The sequence below is a fragment of the Calypte anna genome, chromosome 13, assembly GCF_003957555.1.
Source record: "Calypte anna isolate BGI_N300 chromosome 13, bCalAnn1_v1.p, whole genome shotgun sequence".
Lineage (NCBI taxonomy): Eukaryota > Metazoa > Chordata > Aves > Apodiformes > Trochilidae > Calypte > Calypte anna.
The window spans coordinates 213,237-236,859 of NC_044259.1; the positions used below are offsets into that span (position 1 = coordinate 213,237).

The 23,623-nt window shown below is 38.3% G+C and overlaps 1 protein-coding gene across 1 annotated transcript in view; it reads right to left on the reverse strand.

Moving 5' to 3' along the window:
* SLIT3 (slit guidance ligand 3) overlaps positions 1–23,623 on the reverse strand; it is a 433,718-nt gene that overhangs the window by 166,692 nt on the left and 243,403 nt on the right. The window contains 2 exon segments of the mRNA XM_008503402.2: positions 3,704–3,775; positions 23,342–23,413. Of these exon segments, the coding sequence (XP_008501624.2) occupies positions 3,704–3,775; positions 23,342–23,413 (144 nt within the window).

Genomic DNA, 23,623 nt, shown 5'->3' on the forward strand with positions numbered 1-23,623 from the left:
ATTTTGTTCTACCTTAGACAGTAGGCATTTCATTTAAACCCTCAAAGAATTATCCCTTCCACTACCACCAGTCAACAATAATATTCACAGTCATCTTTCTTCTCTGAAACAGAGCTCATCCCATGCCATTCCCTGCATTCCCCGTTTGGATGTAGGTAGGGAGGAGTAATAAGACCAGAATTTCACAGAAAGGGGAAGCTTTCCAGTTCTGCTAGGCTTTCTTTGATTGCTAAATTTCTGTAGCTAGTTTCTGGGTTTTGACATTTTACCAGTTCCAACTGTCAGCTCTTCACCAGCTCCCTTGGCTCAGCAGAGCCCTACATTGTAATTTTTTTGTTTTTTTCATGAATGTTCTGAAGTTTGCTTTTGAGAGAAGACCACTTAAGAGAGCCAATCAAGCTTAATAAAACAGCCTATCAGAACTTATTTTTCAGTAATTATATTGATGACTACAGACAGAAAAAGACCTTCCACAGTACTTGATAAGCATAATATACTGTTTCCTTATGAATATGAAAAGCACTGAAGTGATTTTGCACAATCTTAACTTACTCTTAAAAAAATTTAAAAGAAATCATGCAATTACCTATCGCAGCAGTTACTCACACGTGCAGAGACAAGACACTTAGCATTAGGCAAAAAGGTGTGGGGGACATGCCTTAACATAAATAAAGCTGTCTCAAGCAAAGGAAAGCAGATCAATAAAAAATAATTCCTGTCACTTTCAATCAAGGCTGAAAGATCAATGAAACTTAGCAACAGAAAAGACAGCTTGGTAAAAAAAAGATTAGCAGAGAGGAGCTGATTTTTAAAAAGAATTCTTAAAATGTTTCTAATCTTATAAACATTTCTCTGTGGTTTTTTTATTTTGTTTTTTCCCTGAGTGGTCATGTTCAAGTTGAACATGCTATTTATTTCTCCTCTATTCTACTTAAATGAGCAGATTGTTTTGAGACCCGTGAAGAAAAAGCTATTTATCCACAGGACTACTCCAGCAGATGCAGCTGTGGCACAAGCAGCCCCAAATGTCCTGCGAATGGATCTCACTAGAGTGTAAAGGAGACACATAGGGAAAACACTGTCCATACCCCACTGGGACTCAGATGGATGGTAAAAAGGTCTCATGTCCCTACTTACGAAACATTCAGACCAGGGATTCCCTAGAAGAGCCTTTGAGAATGTTCAAACAGAAGATAATTTTTTAACAGAAGTCACACAACCATAGTGAACATCAGTAATGATTCACTTGGACTCAATCTGTGTCTACTAAACAGTAGACGTTATGCAGCCATTATGCCTCAGAGAGCTTTCTCATTCTATGAGTTTATTAATGCAGGAGAAACGGGTGATTAAGTGAAATCAAGCTCAGAAAACCAGAGATAGTATTAATATTACCACCCAATAGCATCTTTAGATAAATATTTTACATAGCTGAACAAAAATTGATCAGTTTTACATGCATTCAGATGTAGTTGTGGAGAGTATTACTACACATTTGCACAGAACTTGGCTAAAACAAAACATTACTACCCTAAATTCTGCACAGGAGAAATACAGAAAATCTTAAGTGATATGTAGCTATAAAAATTTCTTTTATTAATAATTATAATTAGCAAAGTATCAGTTGCAAGAAATGCTAAGATGACTTGGGGACAGAGGAAGAATTTTTAATAGGAAGAAGCAACATAAGAAATTACGGAATGCTATTTGATTCCTGTATTTATCTTTTATTAACTGTTATTTTGAAGACTTTGATGCCTGTTTTGAAAGTGATATAAGGAAATATGGAAAACCAAATAATTTAACTGTATTTCTGCCTGTCTATGTAGGATTTTTTAAATTCCCATACTGAAGTACTGAGAAAGGTCTTATTTGTTATTTAACAGCCTTTGGAGACTGAAATGTGCCAGTTGATATTGATGACACTACCTTTACAGAACATGAGGTGAATGAATACAAATATAAGTTTGCAAAGGTGCCCTTTTAGCTATAAGACCAAAATCAAATTTCCAGCAAATCATTTTAGAGTGGGTCAGCATTCTATAAAATTTGGCACTCAGAAGAAAAAGCTTCTTCAGTTTCAGTAGAAAAGCTTCCCTTTATAAAATCTATTTATGATTTCCTTCTCCCCCTTTTTTTTTCCTTTTTAAAAAAATCTTAATTACAGCAGAGGGGGATTAGTCAGTGTAAGCCTCCTGGGAGCTATATACAAAGTGATCTCTGAAATTAAACTAGAAGGAAAACAGCAGAAGGCACTGAGCTCTGGTAACAGACAAGACTGACTAGTCTGAAGAAGCCAGGCAAATTTTCTGGACCACTATGACTGAATGAGAACAGGGAAATCTCCAGGAATCTTTACTTTTAGCTTCTTTATTCATTCTCTTCTTAAAGACAAACATCTAATTTACATTTACTAACTTGCATTAAGTTCTATGAATCTCACCACTTAATGAAGAATGTAAATTTAAATCAGAGGTTCTCATTTGTAAGAGTAATTTTTCTTCAGTTCTGTTATTTAATATTATTTTACACTTGCATATGTACCATCCTTGAAGCATTTTTTTTTCAATGCTGTAGGAAATTTTCAGGCTAGCTGAATATGTCTTAATTAAATTTTAAATTTTGGAGGAAAAACCAGAAAGACTGTTTAAACGTGACTTTCCCTGAAGTTGTGTATACCCTAAAGACATTTTAAGGGATACTATTTAACTTGAAGAGTATAAATAAAGATGATAAATTTTGAAAGAATGTTTTTATTAGGCTATAGCTAAATTATACAAATGCACATGGTCAAATATCACAGCTTTATATTTTGGTCTACTAAACTGATCATAGCTTGTCCAGTGGAACAGTGCCCAGCTACAGAAAAATGGATATGAGGTAAGAGAAGCTTCTATTAATGCATCAGAATGAGTGAAATTTTCTTTCAGAAAGTATCTTATAAAGATGCCTTTTTTCATGCTCTTTAAAAAATTTCTTCCTTTAGAAATCAGTATTCTGATTTTTAAAAGAAGAAATAGGATTTAAAAACAGGATATTAGAAAAATTAAATAAGTTGATCCATCTGAGAAGCCTTCGCAATTTTGATGATGTTCCAGTATGGAACACATTCTCACTGTACAGATCTTCCAATAGGAAAAAATTCCCAGTTTCAGTTCCTGCTATATTCAGCAACTTGATAAAACTGAAGGTCATTTAAACCTGGGTAAATCTAGTGAACACCAGGTCAGCACCGTGAGAGCACCAGCCACCTCCACAACCCTGCCCAGCCCCAGCAGCCGCCCCCAGGAGTTCCCTTGCCCAGGAGCTCAGCCCAGTGATGCTATGACAGTGCACATCTCCAGCCCTCCCTCAGCCCGCCCTGCCTAAGCCCACCCTGCCTGGCCATGGGCTCGACCTGAGTACCCATGGGCAGATGTCCTAGCCTGACCTCAGCTTTCCCCATCCCAATGGAGGTGTTTGGGGCTGCCCCCACTGTGGGAGTCCCTGAGGGACAGTCCCAGCTGGGGATCGTGGCCCTGCCTGCCACAGCCCTCACAGGGTCAGGCTTACACAGTAACCATCTTCCTCAAGGGAGGTGGAGAAATTGTTTATTTCCAAAAGCAACAGAAATAGGATTATCACTGAATGACAAATATCCAAAGAGTTGTTTCAGACCATTACTATTATTGTTATTACATTTATATTTAAAGATGCTACTCACAGAGTCCTGATCTTTGGCATGTGATTGAAACTGGTAACAGGAATGCGGGTGATGTTGTTGTTGTTGAGAGTACTGTTCAGAGAAAAAGAAAAAAAAAAGGAGAAAAGAGAATAATTGATCAAGTAGTTACATTCATTCACCAACACCCTATTTATAGAAACACTGCTGAAACTCTTGGTAATAAATATGCCAGGCTGTGAGCAGCAAGACATGCCAAACAATACCTCAGCCAGTGCGTATCATGAAAGATACTGTCAGGGCAAAGCAATCCACAGCTGCATAACAATGAATGAAGGTTACCAGTTATCACATCTGAGTACCAAGGTGTAAAGGTGATGAGTGTTTATCAGCTGCTAGAACAGATCCAGATTTTTGGTTAAACTGCTGCCTTGCTGGAAAATCTTGTGCAACTTGAGCAAAGGAACGTCAGCCTCACATCCTGGGATATGAAAGCTTTACATTTAAAGAGCTCACTCTCACACAAAAAGAGCCATTGTCTCTAATAGGCTTGTTAACACAGCCAGCTTGCATGGGCAGACAGATCAAACTGTCCTTTTGAAAACACAGATGGATGGGTACCCCTTCTTTTGTTTCCATATGAAAAAATACATGGATAGTGGAAAAGACCATAATAAAACATGACATGACCCAGGCATGTAAGTATTTCTGCTGCTCTATCAAAGCAGATCTTAAAGAGAAAGTCATCTTAGCTGCTGGTAGGGACCCCCTTAATACTTGTTATGAAAAATGAACTAGCTAGATTATCACCAGCTGAGTGTGCTGCTCCCATTTATGTAGCTCCTAATTACATCAATGACTCTCTAGCAAATTAGAAGCTATAAAGTTAGATAGCACAGGAAATGTAAAGCACTGCAACAGGGCATAACTGCTATGGTCCAAGTACACCAGATCAGCAAAAACAGTGGCTCAGTTTGTTGGGACGATTGGTGGGCCTAGTGATGAGCCCATGTCCCAGCATAGCTGGTCCTGCTGCTGACTGCAGCTGTCTTTGAAACATGTGGTGTCCACAGCATCACGGCACCTCTGCTGCACACAAGGGGCACAGCCCTCCACAGGATCACTCTTCTAGCAGATAGTGCTCTTGTGCATAGTCTATGTGTTGAAGAAAATACCTGCTGAAGGAACATAAGAGCACATTAGTCTCTTCCCTGAAAAATTTGTTTCAATGTTATGTATTTACACAGGGCATTGAATCAAAAGCTCTTGAGGAGTTTTACAGAAGTTAACAATCCCTCTTGGTCATCTGCCAATTTAAAAATATTTTTACAATTGTGTCTAGAAATCTGCTGGCAAAGCCATTGTATGCAACATTAGCAAATTAAAGCAAAATTAGCTCACACCCTTAGTAAGCCTGTTTTTCGGTGCACAGAGACACACAGGCAACCTAGCAAATCCAGGAGGTTGCAGGAAAACACAGCTTTGCACAGGCTTGCTCAGCAGAGGGGTGTGAGCAGGCTGTGAGGCTGGCAGCAGTGTGCTTTGCATTGCTGCTGTACTGCATCCCAGCAGGACAGAAGACGACCACACCGATATGAGGATCACAGCTGGTATTTCAGCATAGTGCTGAATGAGAGCAAACTGTATCAGCAGAGCAAAATTACTCCCCCTTTCCAAAAGTCTAAGCAGAGGGAGCTATGTCAGTTAAAAAAAAGCTTTGGAAATTTGGATCTGCATGTGAAATCTATTGCTAGAGATTTGTGTCAGTCAAGTCATACACATTGACACACCAGGCTGTAGGCCTTAGAGACTCATGGCTTATAGTAAAATATGTAGTATTCGTTCCAGAGGTCTCTGGGAAAATGTGATGATGCCAAAGACTGGACAAGAAACACATGGCTAAGTGTTGGGATCAATGGGTATGCAATGTTGTGGGCTTGTGTATTCAGTTTCTCAATATGCAAAGTGTCAAATACAGTCTATTATAAATTTAGTGGATGATAAGATGGAGACACAAATACTGTCAACTTCAGAAATGAACCTGAAAGTGAGCTCCCACAGCTATCAATAATGCCATTCTGTTGGCCCTGCATCACAGTCTGCATGTGCCTTACTGTGGCTTCAATGCTGGAAGAGAATACAATGAGTATCAGTGGACAGCTGCAGGCTACAAAGTTCTACCTTTGAATTCCTGATAATGTCATGATGACAACACAATGTCCCACTGTGGTATTTTGTACAGTGCAAAATTAATGTCTCTGTCATAGAATTGCTACTCCTTGACTCCCTTATTTAGCCAATGATGCAAACCAAAGCCTTTTGTGGGGGAAAAAGAAATAAAAATCCTATACAACAATTTCAGAAATTTAACAGCACCTATTATAAGGGTGCATACATATATACAGCAACACACCCACCTCTCAATATCTATATTCGTTTGCTATTTGCATTTGTACATCCGTGTTGGGAAGTCCAAACAAATCACACCATCATTGTTCTGTAAATGTAAGATTATATAATATTGCTTTCCCTCTGCATGAGGTGAACTTGCATAAGAATGAGCTCTGCACTTTGTCAGACAATTTTAGGTATACATTGATAAAAGCCACATGAGAAGTCAGATCACAAAAACTAAATTACATAAATAGCTAATGTCTGAATATGCTACCCATGACACCAGAAGGGTTAATGGAAGCCAAATGAATTGAAGTGAGAATTTCTATTGAATTCCAAAGGCAAAGGATTGGATTCAGGCAGAACAGGACATGACAGCAAGCTTCTTTCTGCAGTAACTGTGGGTAGAGAAGGTATCTCTGTCTCTTGGTGCAATTCTTCATCTGGATGTGGAAAGGTCAGCCTTTACTCTTTGATTTAATGATTAAAAAATTTTTTTTTAATTTCTTAAAATATTTCTGCTTTACAGACAAGGCATTATTCCAGTCACACAGTATTTCTACTCACAAACTATGAGAGTGGCTCAGATTTTGCCCCTAATAAGTGAATGTTTCCCATAATTCATCAAAATATAAACTTCCTTCTAAGAATCCTAAATCAGTGCTGAATTAATATACTCCTGAAACACAAATTTCTGTGATAACTCGAGCAGATAGCTATTGCACAGATGAATTAGTAGCACACTATTTCATTGATATTGAAATGTTAGCCATAATGAAGGCAATAAAACATCTATGATAATAGCAATTACCTAAGGACAAAGAAGGCCAAGTACTGCAAAGGGCACTAATTTACAGTGAACTCTGCATTGCAGCCCAGCTTTAGCAGCAAGAATTTAACCCTGCTGCTCTGCTGTGCAAGGCACAGCACACAGCTACCATGCAGTAAGACCACTTTGGGGTTTGTGTGGGGACATTTTCAGGCAGAGGGGTGCTCTAGAGGCCTTTTGCAAAGCTTCCTGTCACACTCATGAAGCCTTCCCACCAGTGATTTTTGAAAGTGTGTGTCCTGACCAGAGGTAAGCACACACTACATTGGGATATTTAACATGTGAAGGGAAAACCAAATTCTGCTGCAGTCATCTGCTAGCAGCTTCAAGGCACCAGTCTCATTTTGATCAAACTAAGATTAAAATCCATTGAAATAGACATGCAAATATCAGGAAACTGTGAGAAAAAGAAGACTTCTAGAATATTTTGATTCATCCATCATCATATAGGGAAAACTGCATTTTGCTGGGTTCTCTCTCCAGCCTTGTATCTCCCACCTCTTCCAGAACCACTGTCCTCTCGTAAAAATCTGGTCCCTGTAAAGGATTCACATCCCAAGTGCTGAATGAGGAATGTGAGATTAGAGAGACAGTATTATTCATGCCAGCAAGCTTCCCACCTTGGGCTGTGATCCTTATCAGATCTTGCAAGCTAAGCAGAAGCAGACTGCAGCAGTCCTAAGGATCCTCCATGGACTAACTACTTGGAAGATGCATATCATGGGATCAGTAATCTTCAAGGTGGTACATCCTCCATTGGTATTAACTGTCACAGTCCAACTGACTTAAATTTAAAACCCCAGAGGAACTGCTCTACTAACTCCTCTGCCAGTTGCCCAAACTGGCCAGAGGCACGTGTGGAACTGCTGTCTTCTTCTGAAGAATAAAGCTGATTTATAGCCCCTACTAATCAGAATTTTTCTAAAGAAAAGAATGCTCACCCTGAAATCCTGTCATGATTTGAAGGAAATCCATAAATACATACATCTGCTTTTCTGTTCTCTTCTGACTTGCCCCAAAGACATCTTTACCACTGTAGTTACTTGACAAAGAGTTGTTAATTCCAGACTCAATGTAATTACATCAAAATCATTAACCTGTAAAAACTGTCCTATGTAAAGTTTTTAAAAAGGAATATTCATTACTTCTTTCTCTACGCTCTTGAATAAGAATACAGGTACAGGATGAGATGAGAGTCAGAAAGTTATTATATCCTAATGCTAGAAGGAATCACACACCTTTTAGGAACATACTTTGAAAAACAAAGAAAAAGATCTGAATTTTTAACCCTAAGATTAATAGACACATTTTATTTTAAAACCTCAGGAATTCTAAGCATTCCTTCATGTTCCTTGGACTAATTCACAGAGCAGAAATCCCAGGCTGTTAAGATCAATAGTCAAACACTCTCAATTCCGTAAATTACAGAGTACATAGGCAGTTTGTTTCTCTTACCAGGAATTCAACTAACAGTATAATTAAGAACATATAATGAATAGCAATATGCCTGATTATTATTGTTCTGAAACAATACCTTAAAACACATGTACCCACTTTGTTCCATTCAAGTTCTAGACAAGAAACAATAGGATCTGCTACTAGTGATTTCAGAAAAAGTTAAAATACATAAAAGAATTTCCTGAAATACAAAGTAATTCATTGCTTCAATTAGTACTTCAATAAGTTCAACGTTAAATAGTAACTGGCAATATTTTCCAGTCACATTACAAGTAGTAAAAGATAAAGGAAGGTTTTTTTTTTCGTTAAACATACAACACTGCTGCCTATTACATCCTACCTTAAAAAAGAGTTATGTTGTCCTGTTTTACCATTTGCAAAAAAGGATAAACCACTACACAACTGTCCACTTTTCCAAGTACAAGACATTTTCATAATATGCATAGATCACTAGCTGTGCATCAGTAAAATACCCACAATGATGCTTCTTGTTTACAATCTGAATTGATTAAAATGAAAGGGGAGGGAAGTAACTTGTCATATACTGAAGACATCTTTTGGTGTTTGATGGCAACAGCAATGGATTTTCTTTCACATTCCACTCCTGCGGCTGATTAGCACAAACAGCTAATCAAACTGAGAAATTATATGGTAGATTAAATTTTTGATTAACACTTTTCTGCAAGCCTTAATAAACATCTACAATAAGTTACTAGAGGTCTGCTGTGCTGGCCATTCAAGTTTTCAATACACACCAGGTTTCCTTTGTATCACATTTGGTTGATCATGAGACTTGGCAGCATTTACAAATTCTCAGCTAGAAAGTAAGACTCAGACCCACATACTGACAGGTAAATGGAGAAAAAGATCTGTAAAAGCACCAGCTCATTTCTTGTATTTCTGGATTTGAATGCCTTTTACATTCAAGCACTAGAGATTCTTTACAGGCTTCAACACTCCTGTGTGTCTGTGGCCCTCACTCCAACTTCAGCGGTGATGTTTATTTCCTTTTCCTGCGCTAAGCTCTCTAAACACACTGGAAAGAAGAAGATGCCGGGTTAACATGCTCTGTGATAAATCAAAGTTAGACTATTCAAAGTTAGACTTTGAAATGGAGCAGAAAAGCAAAGAGGCAAGGCTGGTGGGAAGCAGACATATCAGAAACTGCAGCACTGGCAGTGCTAACAAGTCTATTTCCTTTCGTCTTCTTCAATTACACCACTGCTTTACCACTGTATGCTTGTTGGCTGTGTGTGTAATCCATGTGTTGTGCATCCATAATACCATGTAATTGGGCCTAATGCAAGATTATTATCTATGTGCATAGAATGCATAGCTAAAAATGCTGCATCTGGAGGTTTGTAACATTCCCAAGACTGTCATACTCCAAGATTACTACTTCTCTCACAACTGCCATGGTTTCCAGACTTCATATCCCCAGTGCAATCGTACAACCCGTGAATCAGACCAGAAAAATCTATTAAGACTTAACTAAGTCATCTCTAAGCATAATTAAGCCTCTCACGTTCATGGTTTTCTTCATTTATTTCTTTTCAGAAGTGGGTGAACTGATGCAGAAAAGAAAAAAAAAAAAAAGCTTCTCCAGGACCTAAAATCTCTGGGGGAAAGTGGGATGTTTAACAATTAGAATACATGAAGGAATATTTTCCTAGTGTACATGCACTCTGAAACTGGAACCCAGGCAAGATTAGACATCCCCATCAGCATTTATATATATATATATATATAAAGAAGAGGATCTTCAGGCCTGTCTGAAATACTAGACATGAAACTTGAATTTGAGCGACTGTATTAGCATAAAATTTAGCACTAAAAGTGGCAGAACCTTAGACCACTTTGTTAGCAGTTTTGCTTATCACTCTTAAACCTCTCTCCAACTACATAAAAAAACATTGTAAAGAGAAAATAAATTCTCTGTTCCCTGAATTCAAAAAGGGTTAAGTGAAGCACTCACAGGTATAAATCTCAGAATTTTTTCTTATAATAACAACAACAGGAAAGAAACAGCAAATTGCTGCTACAGAGTGCAGCCATCAGCAGCAGAAGCCTGAACACCAAATGCAACCCCATGAGGAAAGGCATGGGACTCAGAGCTCCTGCCCTAGGCTGGGACAAGAGATGGCAACCAAAGACCCCTTTCAGCCCTTACATATCACCTAATACAACTAATGCCAGAGGCATTTTACCAATATCAAGCCCAGAATCTATATCTATTTCTAGTATTAAGACCAAAACTTGAGTTTTATAAACTACTATAATTAATGGTTATAATTAACTTTGAGATTGCAGGGTAAAGGCACCTATGCTTTCAATGGATATAAAGAGCTATTTTTGACACTGATATGAAGGAATTTGCAGCAAATTAAATATTTACTTTTTCTCATGTTTTTCTGATGAAAAAGCAAAATGGCTTTGGTGCTCTACCCCTATGCACTGAGAGCACAGTCCTCACCCTCAACTTTCAAGGCATCCCAGAATTTAAAGCCCACAATTACCATGTGAACATACAACAAAAGTAACTGATGCTGCACTGATTAATCCATTACTCTGACCTGTTAAAAAACAAAGATCTCACAGGGGGCCCTATTCACTGACATGCAGCAGACAGCAGCAGAGCTCCAATCTGACACTTCAAATTAGCAGCAAAACCAGTAACTGCTGGGTTTTTGTCTCAGTGTTTGTAACCAGCTCTCAAATGATTTGGGACTCTACAAGATGCTACTTTTAAACACAATATTAGCACAGGCAAATAATTTCCTAAATAGTGCACAGGTGACAGGTAAAACTGAAAATAAATGCTGAAATAAAAAATATATATGATATATCATAAATATATTTCTGTATTATGATATAATATGCTGAAATAAATAAAAATACCTAGTTGCCAGTTTGTGGTTTCAGTTCTAGTCTTTTGCCAGGGTGTTCATAAATGTTCTCATCACATCAACATAATGCTTCAGCATTGCTAACTTGAGAAGCTGACATCAGAAGTACGAAGAGTGTAAGTGATTCAGTGGAAAGAAAAAGTTCTTTTAGAAATGTATGAAAAACAAGCCTAGTGCTGAGTTATGCAAAATCACCAGCAGTGTTTATTGCTATAGTTACCTGATTTGTCCCATTCTGTGGCTGATTTTAATTTGAATATAACTGTCAGATTTTAACTATTTAAGCTTATACAAAGGCCAGATCAGTACTGCAGATTATTTTTTTTTCCTTAAAAGAGTGAGATTATTTTCAAAACCCTCAGGCTGAATGGAAACTGTGTTACGATAATACAAATTATTTGTTCAAAAATGCCTGTTTTGTTACCCAGCAAGAAACAGGGTGACGACATTTGCCTATAGCAATAACTTGAGGACATATTAAGTCCTGTAATTGCTTTATTAATTCACCCTAGAGTCTGTTTGTGCCTTGGCTGGAGTCTCCTGACTGGCAATGTCAGGAGCTGAAGCTAAGAGCAGAAGAGGGAAAGACAGGAGCTGAGAAACTGGTTGGGCAAACTACCTGGGTAAAGAGATTGAAACCAGCAATGAGTGCAAATGTATAATAGAGAACAAAAAAAAAATTATGAGACTGTGTAATCAAATATTGTATTGGCATATGTATATGAGCAGAAGAAAAATAACAGAATCTAGGTGAGTGATTCTCAAACCTACAAGTCAGTCAAAAAATATACTTGCATTCAATTTCAACTCACATTAATCTTTTTTTCTACATAGATTAATTTGAAAATATCTTGATTAGTGGATCAATATCTTGATTATGTAACTAAATAATTACACTAACTTCACATAAATTTATACATGTTACGTTAAAAAGAAGATAAATTTTCATCTCTCACTGAATATTGCTCTTGGCATTACCCAACTACATACATGTCAGGTACTGCAGCTTATGGATTCTGTGCTACTCCTGCGAAAATCAATGGAAACTGGATTGGGTTCTCAATGCATACAGAGGTCTGAAAGCCAGCTAGAGCGTAGTTATGGAAAGGATGAAAAAGAAACAACAAGACAGTCTGATCATGCAAACCTTAAGATTGATGCTTCAGAAAAATAAGATGGCTTCCCAAGTTCCTGTCTGAACAGTTGTTGCTGTTTAGTCCTTTCTGAAGCAAACATAGTCTTATAGACACAATCCAACTTAAACTAACACAATCCAAATCTATAATTTGAATCTTTTGCTGTTTGTTCAGGCTGAAGGTATTTAATGATGGAAATTTCCAAGGTAAAAGGTTTCAGCATCCAGTCAGCTGAGTGCTGTTGTTTTCTTACGGGACCCCTCTAAAAGACATTCTAAAGAAACTGATTAAATTCGGATTGGTAAGGAAAGGGATCATTCTCCAAAGCTGTGATTTCACTTGTCCCATCCTGAATACACTGTAACCTTAATGCTATAACCTTAAGGTAAAAGCCTCTATTTTGATAGACTTCCCTACCACAATGAACAGATCCTTTTCATACTTGGTGTAGCACACACAGTAATAGAAAAGTCATTCCAAGGGAACAGATACAAATTAGTTGTCTTTTCAGAGAAAGTGGCAAAAAAAGGACTTCTGCATCCATTGTAAGGGGCTACGTGACCATATTCAATCTCTTTGGGATGGTTATTGTGCCAGCCTGTTGTCACTTCATCAACTGCCGCATTGCGGCACTGCCTGCCAGGCTGCTGCAAGTCTCACACTGACCACTAGAACCAAAGGAGGGATGAGCTGCATGCCCAGGTAGGCAGCTGCATCAGAAGCACAAATATAACCATGATTAGAAAGGGCCCTGGCGGAAGTTCAGCCTCAGTGTCCAGGTGCCAGTGCCCAATGTTTTACAGAAACCCTTTCAGAGAGCAGGCAATCGGCATCCATGGAGCTGCCATTGGCTGCCAGAACCCCTGTTTTCCATTTCCCTCCCATGGCAGAAGTACCAGGTCCCACAACCAAAATTACTCTTCAGCCCCCCTGATTTCAGGAGCCCAGTGCCTCAGCCAGCCCTCAGCTGTCAAGACTCATGACATTCCCCCTGGGAGAGGACATTGGGAAGAGACCTTTCATAGCTCCAGCAACATGACAATGGGTGTGATGCAGCACAGAACCACAAAGACAATTCTCAACTTCTGTCAGCAGGTGAAGGGAAAGAAATAAGTGTTTTAAAGAGGGAACGGCTGTCAGAAGTACCTTCCAAAAATGTAGGAGACACAAAACATATTTGAATTTTATAATAGTATTTTATATTCTAACAATACATGGTGCCCCTGCTAGCACTTTGTACATGCTGGAAATTAAGGCCAATAAATAAGGCTAATATAAATCCACATGAATGGCATAAGTAATGTGTCATATACACATTCTGTGAATTTAGACTTGCATGTATGAGCAGTTACTAAGGAAAAGTTACATCTATAGCGGAAAGAAATGCTTTGAAAGAACAAGACAACACTTAGTTCCTAGACAAGGGCAATTACATGTTTCTCCATGAGGTTGGAAAGGGATTTGCTTTCCATCTGGAATTAAACATTGAGTTTTTCTTTTAATAAAAGTTTAGACAGTGCTTGTGTGAAACACACAAGAAAAAGGTCAATATGTTAAAAAACGCTTATCTTTCCAATTTTAAAATTTTCCCAAACACCACCTGCCCATGAGAAGCTGCAATATCTGCTATATTCATTCATGCATGCGTATGGAATAGAGCTCAGAAAGCATAACAATTTGAATAGCAAATACTCACAGTGTTTCATTTGCGTTCAGTCCACAGAGTGAAAGAGTGGAAAATAAAAGATACATGGAAAAAAAATCAAAGCACTCATGATCTGTTAAGGAATATTCTACAGGTGCAAGAGGTAGCTAAATAAAAGGAGGCAATTGTCCTCCACACATGGCTGTTTCTCTGTAATATCTGCATGCATTCAAAATAAAAAATAACTGCCATTGTGGATGGTATGCCCTAACTGTTTCAACCTAAGTATTAGCTGAAGTGCCTCGCCTGACTTCTAATGCCCATCCGTGGATGAGAAGATGGGGTGTCTCACAGATAAAATGGACCCAACCCTTTTAAGACATCACTGAAATTGCCCAAGGAGCCAGTAAGATGCCGGGTGCTCGCAGAGTGGACTATCCCCCTCCCCAGAGCCCGCCCAGCCCGCAAGCTCCTTTTGCACCAACAGGGGCTTCTCAGCGGCCTTCAAGCACCGTCGCAGAGTTGCTGCATTGCGGCAATTTATCGATCACAGTAGCCAAATCCAAAGCTGAAAGCCATGAACAAGATCTGCCTTCTCACCCTCCCTTCTCCCCAGAAAGCCCTTCTGGTGACAGACGAAATCTAAGATTCTAATGGCAAAAGATGCAAACAAATCTAAATCACCAGTCTGGTGAACAAAATACCTTATTCAGTTTATGCATCTACATCCCTTCACCACAGTCATCAACTTGTCTTCCACAATGTTCTGTTCTTTTTTACTCCCAAATATACCCCAATCTCAGCCACAGTCTGGCATTTGAAACCATGGATATCTCATATCACCTAACATAGGGACAACAAGAAGGATGTGAGCAATTTTTAAAAATTAATGGCACTACTGTTCATTGTTTCCTTCAATGGCTTAAATAGCCACCCCATCTGATGCTCTTTCAAGTGACCAAGCTGTTTCCTGAACTATCTCTAAAATACTCAAGAATAACATGGTATCTCACAAAAAAAGGTTTCTGGATGACCTTACAGTGCTTTAAATTCTGTTTCTAGGAAACTGCAGATGTTCTAAGCATGGCTATTCTTCACTTGTATATACTAAAACAATACCTTCAGAGTATTCACCCCAAAACAGAAGCTTAAGAAATATAATTCCAGTTCAAAAGTATCAAATCAGTTAACATGAAATTGCTTCCCTTATGGCAAATAAATTAACATAGAAACTGTGACAAGTTGCCTTCTAATTACTTCAAAATTCTTTCATGCTTCCATCTTCATTGCAGCATTTTCTTTTTTATAAACAGAAAACAGGATATGCTACATAAAGAAAGTCTATATGATTCATATGCCTTTCTTTGAAAAGCTAGAAAGATTATTTTTTAATTCTTTGACTGTAACATACATGATTTCTTTCACCATATATACTTACATACATATATACTTACATTATATGCACAATCTTGTGAAAAACAGGAGAAAAAGACACTATTTGATTTTTAGTTCAAAACCTTCAACCTATGCTTTTTTTTTTTTCAGGTGCAAATGTAATTATCTACTTCACATGCAAGTTCTCTACATATCACTGTTTTGATTGCTTATTTACTATCGGTACAATATTATTACTATCCCAGCTAAAAATATTGGGTAACGCTAAGAAGTAGTAATGCATAGTACCATGATCCCAGCAGCTACAGTTTAAGGTTAATTATTTCACACCGTGTTGAAGTGGTAGACCAACAGCACCAGTACACAGAGCTCCCATCATAATTTTGCTCTGTCTTTCCAGAAAAAACAGGCTTTTGAAACATTTCTTGTATACAGAGGCTACAGCTCAGAACCTTTGTCTACAGTTTTCTATCAGCACAGCAGAGGGATAAAAATCACCTCAGAAAAAAGAAACCATTTACACCCCTGTAGGTCGCAAACAATACCTTTAATTGTACACAGAAAAGAAGAAGGTAACGGTTATGTGTTTTAAAACACTTTTTGAAATCAGTAATTTTGCTGCCGTTGTAGTGATTGACACCAGAACAAGCAGCAGTTCCTATACCCGCCACAGGTTTTGGACCCTGAACACAGAAGGGCTGAGGACATCCTGGTAATTTTGACAATGACACCACGGATGCTTGTGTCACACAGGCATGCAGCCTCCTTTCCCAGCCAAAAAGGCATTGTAAATGCCAATAGGATTACATCCATTGCCACAGAATTGTCATCAAGCTGCTGTGGGGAGTCATACAAACAAGGAATTGCAAATTACAGCATAAAACGTCTGCTCATCTATCTTAACATTTTATTTTTTGCTCAGAACTCTTTCTTCATCTCAACTTTATCTGCAAGCAGTTTTATTGCCACCACAGTCTTCAGCTCAGCTTTTGGTTAAGGTGGTGAGCTATATAATATGCACAGCTGAGTGTCCTCTGAATTAAGGTGTTCACATTCACTTGACTTTCAACAGTCAAAATTCAACATCTTTATATTACTGACAAAGAAACTGCATTAGTCAAAGGGAAGGAAGGGCAGGTCACAAGATGAGGAGAGCATGCAAATGAAACAATTAATACCATGGGCAAGGTTTGCCAGAAATCTGTGTGTCTCCTGGAGTTTTGACTTCGGAGTCCCTTGGAGCAGCCACTGCAGCACCCATGCAGGGCTTTCACTTGACAAGGCATAAAACTGGGCATCCTTGAGGAGCATATTGGTCAGGAATTCATGAAATAAATAATTCTAACCTGGCACTGCTCTTAATCTTCGTAAATTCTGCAGCCTGCACAGCTCCAGGCTATTTTTAAAGGGGAAAAAAACCTGCAACCTAATGGGAGCAGGAAAGGAGAATGAGCACAGCATTCGATTGCTACATATGCTCCAGGAGGGGGAAAAATCCATTTTTCTGAAGATGTAATATAATTAGGCAGCCACACAGAGGACTGATAGAAATGTTCATCAATTTGCTGGGACATGCCTGGAATACTGCAGGATTAGCAAAATCATTGATCAATGAATTTATGTAAATATATTCTCCCTGTAAAGAGAGAGTTACATTACATCTATAACATGCATCAATGATTTACAGAGGCCCTCTCTTGCCCGCTCTTATCTCAGCTGGTCTTTGACAAAAAGCCTGTCACCAAGGTGCCATCTGGTTAGTGTTCCTTTCACTATACTGTACTTCCAACCTCACATTTTGTAATGTTACAGAACAGAGGTTATCATAGATTTCATTTCCATATCTTCAGCAATGACACCAGATCTCCCACTGACATCCATCAGCAAATAAAACATTTTTTATCAGGCAGCAGTGCAGTACCTTTCTAAAAGTTCTGCAGAAAAAGGCATTTCTGTTATTAATCTTATCTCCAGCTGATTTATATACCTGAAATCTTGTAGTAACAACAGCCGAGGTCTTCAGGAGCATTTCTCCTTTCCTTAGACACACAGTGATACAGCAGGCAGGAAGAATAGGAAAAGTGTAAACTGCAGGACAGCCTCGTAAGTAATGGAGTAAAGAAAATGGAAATAATCATCTGTCCACTGATATCTCTGTGCACCATTTCTCAATTGTTAAACCAACTTTTCTTCTTCCTCTGGAGTAACTTGATCGTCTGTGACACAAACTCAACACGGAAAACTGAGGATAATCTTAGAAAAGCCAAGTTACTTGCTTTTCACCTAACTGGTAGATACTTCAAGTACTCCTTTACTGCAAATGGTTACTCCCTAACGTTTTGGGTTTAGGACATATAATACATACATCCTGATGGATAAAGTAACTGAAGATTTTACATTAATTTTTTTCTCATACATACATTTGAGCTAACATACACCCTTGGGTAAAAAAAGCCAAACCCAAACAACCACAGAACCCAATCATTTCACTATTATTGCACTCAAGAATGAGCAAGACACCTATGGACAACATTTTAAATAGAAATCTCATTTTCATGATTGTATTTAGGTATTTTAGCATCAGTTATAGGAACACAATTTATAGATGTCAAATCTGATATGCATTGCCTCAACTGATCATAATTTCCAGCAAAATAGAAGAGGAAATCCCATTTGCATGGCATTTTCAGGCTTTCATTCAGCAATGACATCTCATATGTCATGACTTTCACTTCCTGACCCTCCAGGTTGGACAAATAAATAAAAACCTTCTGTTTAGTTAAGACATGCCCAGAATAGCATTTCACAATTAAGTAAAACTGAATTTGTAGCTGCATGTTCAGCACACAGAAGACAACCCCAGGAACACTTAAATCCTGACTGCAGCACAAAATGAAGATTAATGTTCAGAAAAGTTTTCAAAAGTCTGCTAGGACAAAATGTAGTGTGTATCATAAGCACACTCATGCATGACATTGCTACCAGAAATTGCACAAATTACTCATTTATGAAACCAAATCCTTCATAACAGGGAAGTATTGAACTGAAAAAAAAGGAAAACTTGAATAACCCTATGGCACTTCCAAAATGCTTTCACTGACTGGATGTGTCAGACAATGCAGAGAAGCGATGCAGACCACACCTAGTCTGACAGATCATGCTCTGTCCGGTAAAAAACAACCTGGTGTCAAATCAGACTTGGAAAGAAACCAGCACACGGTTTGTAGTGCTGTGTGCCTGGGCAGATGTTACGGAGCAGGAAGAGAGAAAAAGACTGAGGCAGAAATGCTTGGAGAGAAAAAACTGCATATACAGTCATAGATTAATTTTAATTTCTAAGACTCTTTTTTATTTGAAGACTTTAGGAATGGAAGGGTGGTGTTTTGTGGTTTTTTCCTTGTTTTTTTTCTTCTTTTTTTTTAGGATCAAATACTTAAGGATCATTTGGAACTGAAATAACAACTTAAAATTGCTTGGGTCATTGAGGCCACTCAGGAAGGCCTTCCTTAAGTATTGCCTTCCTTAAGTATTACCTGCGAGTGAATTATCCTTGTTTTTCACACCCAAGAACTCACACTTGAATGGGGGGTGCCCACTTGCGTAGTTTATTACTATAGAGTCAGTCCTCATTCATTTCAAAAATCAAGTGAAACTCAGGAAAGAGAATTTTCAGGCTCAGAGCTATTAAATGCAAGGAACTACAAAAAAATAACATGACTAACACCAAACAAAACCCCAAGTCACTCCATACGAGCTCTGTACAGCAAGAACTCATTTGCCTGCTTTAAGTACAACTCACAGTCCTCCTAAGAGTAGCTCTTGGTGTGATGAAATCTTCTGGGTCTGGGAATTTTTTTGACAGGAAATTTGCAAGCAAGAAAATGTGTTCAAGATCCACTCCCTTTCGCTACCATTGCAAAGTATGAGGAAAATCAACTTTTGCAATGGAAAACAAGGAAAATGGTCCACCTCAGCTGCCAACAGTGACTTGTAATTTTTTCTGTCCTGTCCACATGGCACAGCTGCCATGTCACCCACAGTTTTCAAGCTACCACAGAGAGACAGAGCAATAAGAAATAAACTAAAAGGCTTTTGGGTTTTTTTTGGTAAATTGAGTAGTGTATAAGATACAGATCTTATAAACACAAGTACAGCACTTCCAGACTAATGATGATAGTATGATCTTTCAGTGTTACTGAAAGATAAGTTACTGAAAGTTAAGCCACATTGACTGAGCTTGTTGAACCACCTTGAAGTTACTTCCTTTTATTCATGTACCCTAAGAGACTAAAGGTGAAATTCTGAGTTTTATGTCCTATACTTTATAATTTGGAGCATTAAGCAATAAAGCTATGGACTAGTTTCTAATCTACATAGGATTTGAAAAGCATACTCCCACACACCATAAGGAATACCAGAGAATTATTTTGAATAATTCTTTGATTTTTTTTTAACTGTTGTTTTTTTATGATGTTTTTTTCAATAATCTTTACATGTCCTTACAGCTACCCAGCAAATATTTCTCAGTGAAACTATTATTGCCCGATATTGCCACAGGACATAACTAAAAATTAGGCAGAGCAAAAAAGCTCCTTGTACTAAAAACGACACTTTAGTTAGTGAGTTCTACACCAAACTTCTTCTTTTTTGTGCTTTTGTATTTCAGTAGGTCACAAGCTGACTGAAATATGCTTTATCATCTTACAAAAAGGGTAAAGCAAGTATGTCCACAGGAAAAACTCCGTTAAAATCAAAACCTTTAGAGGAAGCTGTATAGAAAATTTGACACCAAACAAAACAAAACTAGCCCCAGCGCAAAACTACCAAGAAAAGATGTTTAAGTAGGCATGTCAGATCTGCATATAATTTCTCAGACATTATTTTCAACTTGTTGCAGAGGCGAAGACCATCAATGGAAGGCAACAAAGCACTTTTTACTCAACATTTTTACAGCTTTTTAAACCAAACTTCGAAGTTGCCAGTAACACTTGGCACCTGCATTATGGTCTACATCAGTCAGATCGTATGGTCAGGGACTCCTTTTGGAACATCTGAAGCTCATGAATAAAACAGTGATCAAAAGGCAGTGTTTGTACTGGGAGCCACCATCAATGCCTTAGTCTGATCCAAGCTTCAGTGGAGTTAGAAACTCATTGCATCAAATCACTTACTGGCATTAGTCATAATTTTCAGTCTTATCATCTCTACCGCTGTGCTATTTGCTGGTACAGGAACATACTCATAACATAGAAGATAGAAAATAAATATTTGTTTGACAAGCAAAAATAAGCAAAACGAAGCATAGAGCGCTCTTCATTTGGAAGGATGACTGCACACTTCTGCTCCTACATCTAGCAAATCACCAAACTCCTGGAACTAATGATGTTTGAGGATGTTAAGGTGAATGAAAAGTGTACTCCAGAAACCAAAGTGCTTTTAAAGAGTGTTCTTTTTTTTTAACGAAACACTAAGAATTTTTTCTCTGCCGCAAATGATGTACAGAATTCGGAATTCTGTAGACAGATGGGTGTGCTGAGAAAATATGCAGAAATGTAAATGTTTGATATTAGAAACATGACAATATTTCAGTAAGATAAAAAGAAATACACTCTTTTGTACCATTGCAAACTGTTCAGACAGATAACTAGATTAATTTTTGTAAGAAACATTAAATATGCACCATTGCAGGTTTAAATATATCTGCATAAAATACATAGTGGCTCTGAAAAGATGAACTTTGGTTTCACTTGTTAATATTCTTTGATACTTCAAATTGCTTCAGATTTATGACTTCACATTTATGACTTTAAAAAGTGAAAATATGATAATTCTCTGGGGCATTAAGCAAATTAATTTTGATAGTGAAATCTAAATGTTTAAACCTTCTTTGAAGAAAAACTTAGAAAAATTCAAATTAAGTTGGAAGTATAAACCTCACACTTCATGACTACAAGAAAAATACATTCAAAAATAGATGCTATCTACTAACCCATCTTTTAGAACTGATTTGTCCTGTAGCACTATGTCTGTGTTGAAAATAAACAATGCATTCAAGAATTGATTACAATGTATTTTATATACCCCTCTTTTTTCTACCCACAAATAACTGGCATAGAGTTAAGCAATTAAAATCAGAGAGGAAAATTAACTAACTCAACATTTACTACATCCTGGGAAGAATAAATGCATTCCTAGTAACTTTCTCAGATCCTGTAAAACTTGGTATATTTTAAGAAAAGCTCCAATTTTTGTTCAGCCTATTTTAGTGAAAGTTATAGCACAGTCTATTGTCAGTGGAGGACTGAATCACTCTCTGCAGATATGGAAAATCAGTTTTTTAAAAAATAATAGTCAGGTTTTTTATAGTTCATTATTTATTTCTTTTCTTCCATTCATCACACAGCAAACTTTTCAATCTGACAGACAAGTGAAAGTTTATAGTGGTAACACATTATTTTTCCTGAAATATGCTATTAGTATAGAATTCAAACAAAACTCTTGATGACCTAAGTTCCCAGATAAGAGACTCTGAAGATAGCTACTGTCAGCTCAATATGAGCAGCACCTGAGATTAATATTGATATCCCAGCTCGGGAAAGAAAAGGACCACAGGTATTTCAGATGATGAGACAAACATACACAGCCAGCAGTTTCAGGTCTCTCTGGAAGCAGAACTTGCTTCTGCTGAAATTGATAGCAAAACTCCTTGGAGCATCAGCACAAGGTGAAGAGAGCCCTTGTGAAAGAATTCCCAACAGTATCACATGTATATTCAAAAACACTGTGGTGTGGCACAGTACTGTTCCTTTAACCCATTGTATTGCTTCTTCTTTGAAGAAAAGGAAATGCCTTGAGTCTGCTACACCTCTGGGTGCCAGGACCATGTGAGGCAGATGCTTACTTCAGCCATCTACCATTTGCTGCTTCATATCATGTAATTTAAAGACAACCTCTTCAGCAGTCTGACAAGGCATCCTCTCCTCTATTTAAGCATATTCTATTTCAGTGCCGGACCAGTATCAACCCCAGTTCAGATACTGAGAGTTCAAATTTCACACACACACCTGGCTCTCTCTTTATTTCAGCTTAGGACTGTGTGCTTTCACAAGTATTTCACAAGTGCTTTTGCTTTCAGCTTTGCAGTATGAACTCTCAAGTCACATGGAGAGCTTTCTACCAGTTCATATAATCAAAACCTGTTCCAGAAAAGTTCTTTAAGTGAACAAGTAACTATCAGTAATAAACAAATTATCTCCTTAGATAATGAGTCCTAGGTAATATTGAATTTTTCATTACCATGACAGCGCTCTAAATTTAATGTGCTTTTCCTCTGTTAAGAGTCAGCTTTCACTATTAAATCCTTTTTTGTCTTTCTTTGAGCTGTGTTAATCGTTGATGTGTAAAGTTTGTGGTATGTGAAGAACACAATGTGGTGTTATTTCAGCCCTCAGAGCAGGATCCTCCCCAAAAGCCAATGACTGCACTGAACAAGCCTGCCAAACGCCTGTCTCTCCTCCCTCTTACATACCAAACACCTTTTAAACAGCTTTTTTTTGTCTAAGACAGTTGTCAAATATATCGTAATATTGTTCCCCACAAACCTGTTACCCATCCGCTACTCGACATTACACAGACCTGGCCAGGTTTCTGGCTGCAGAGCACACATAGGATGCATTCTGAATATTGCTGAACCCCATCTGTTCCAGGCAGCAGTGAGCAGAGAAGTTGTCTATTGTGGTTTAATTAGCAGTAACCCAGCCTGGGGGAAACACGAGATTACACTCTGCTACCTACACCAGCGGTCTGAGGTGGGAAGGAAGGATGCTGAGCCCTCAGATGTGCCCAGCAATGACTGCAGCACAGGGAGACACCCCCCCGTACCCCCCCCAAACCCAGCACGGAACCAAGTCAACTCACAGGATCTCCAGGTCACGCAGGGCTCGGAAGGCTCCATCTTCGATGCAGCTGATGTGGTTGTTGTCCAGCTGCCTGCAGAAAGGAAGGGAGAGGATGAAGGTTGGTCGGTATGGGTAGCAATGCCTCGGAGTGCCAGGCTAGGGGCTTCCCTGTCACTGAGGTGTCCCTCCACTCCCTGGCAGTGCAGGGCTGCTCGGCTGCCACGCCGCTCGGCTCTGCTCGCTGCTGTCTGACAGCACTGCATGCTACCGTGCTCTGAAGCCTGTCAGGTCTCAGTAAATA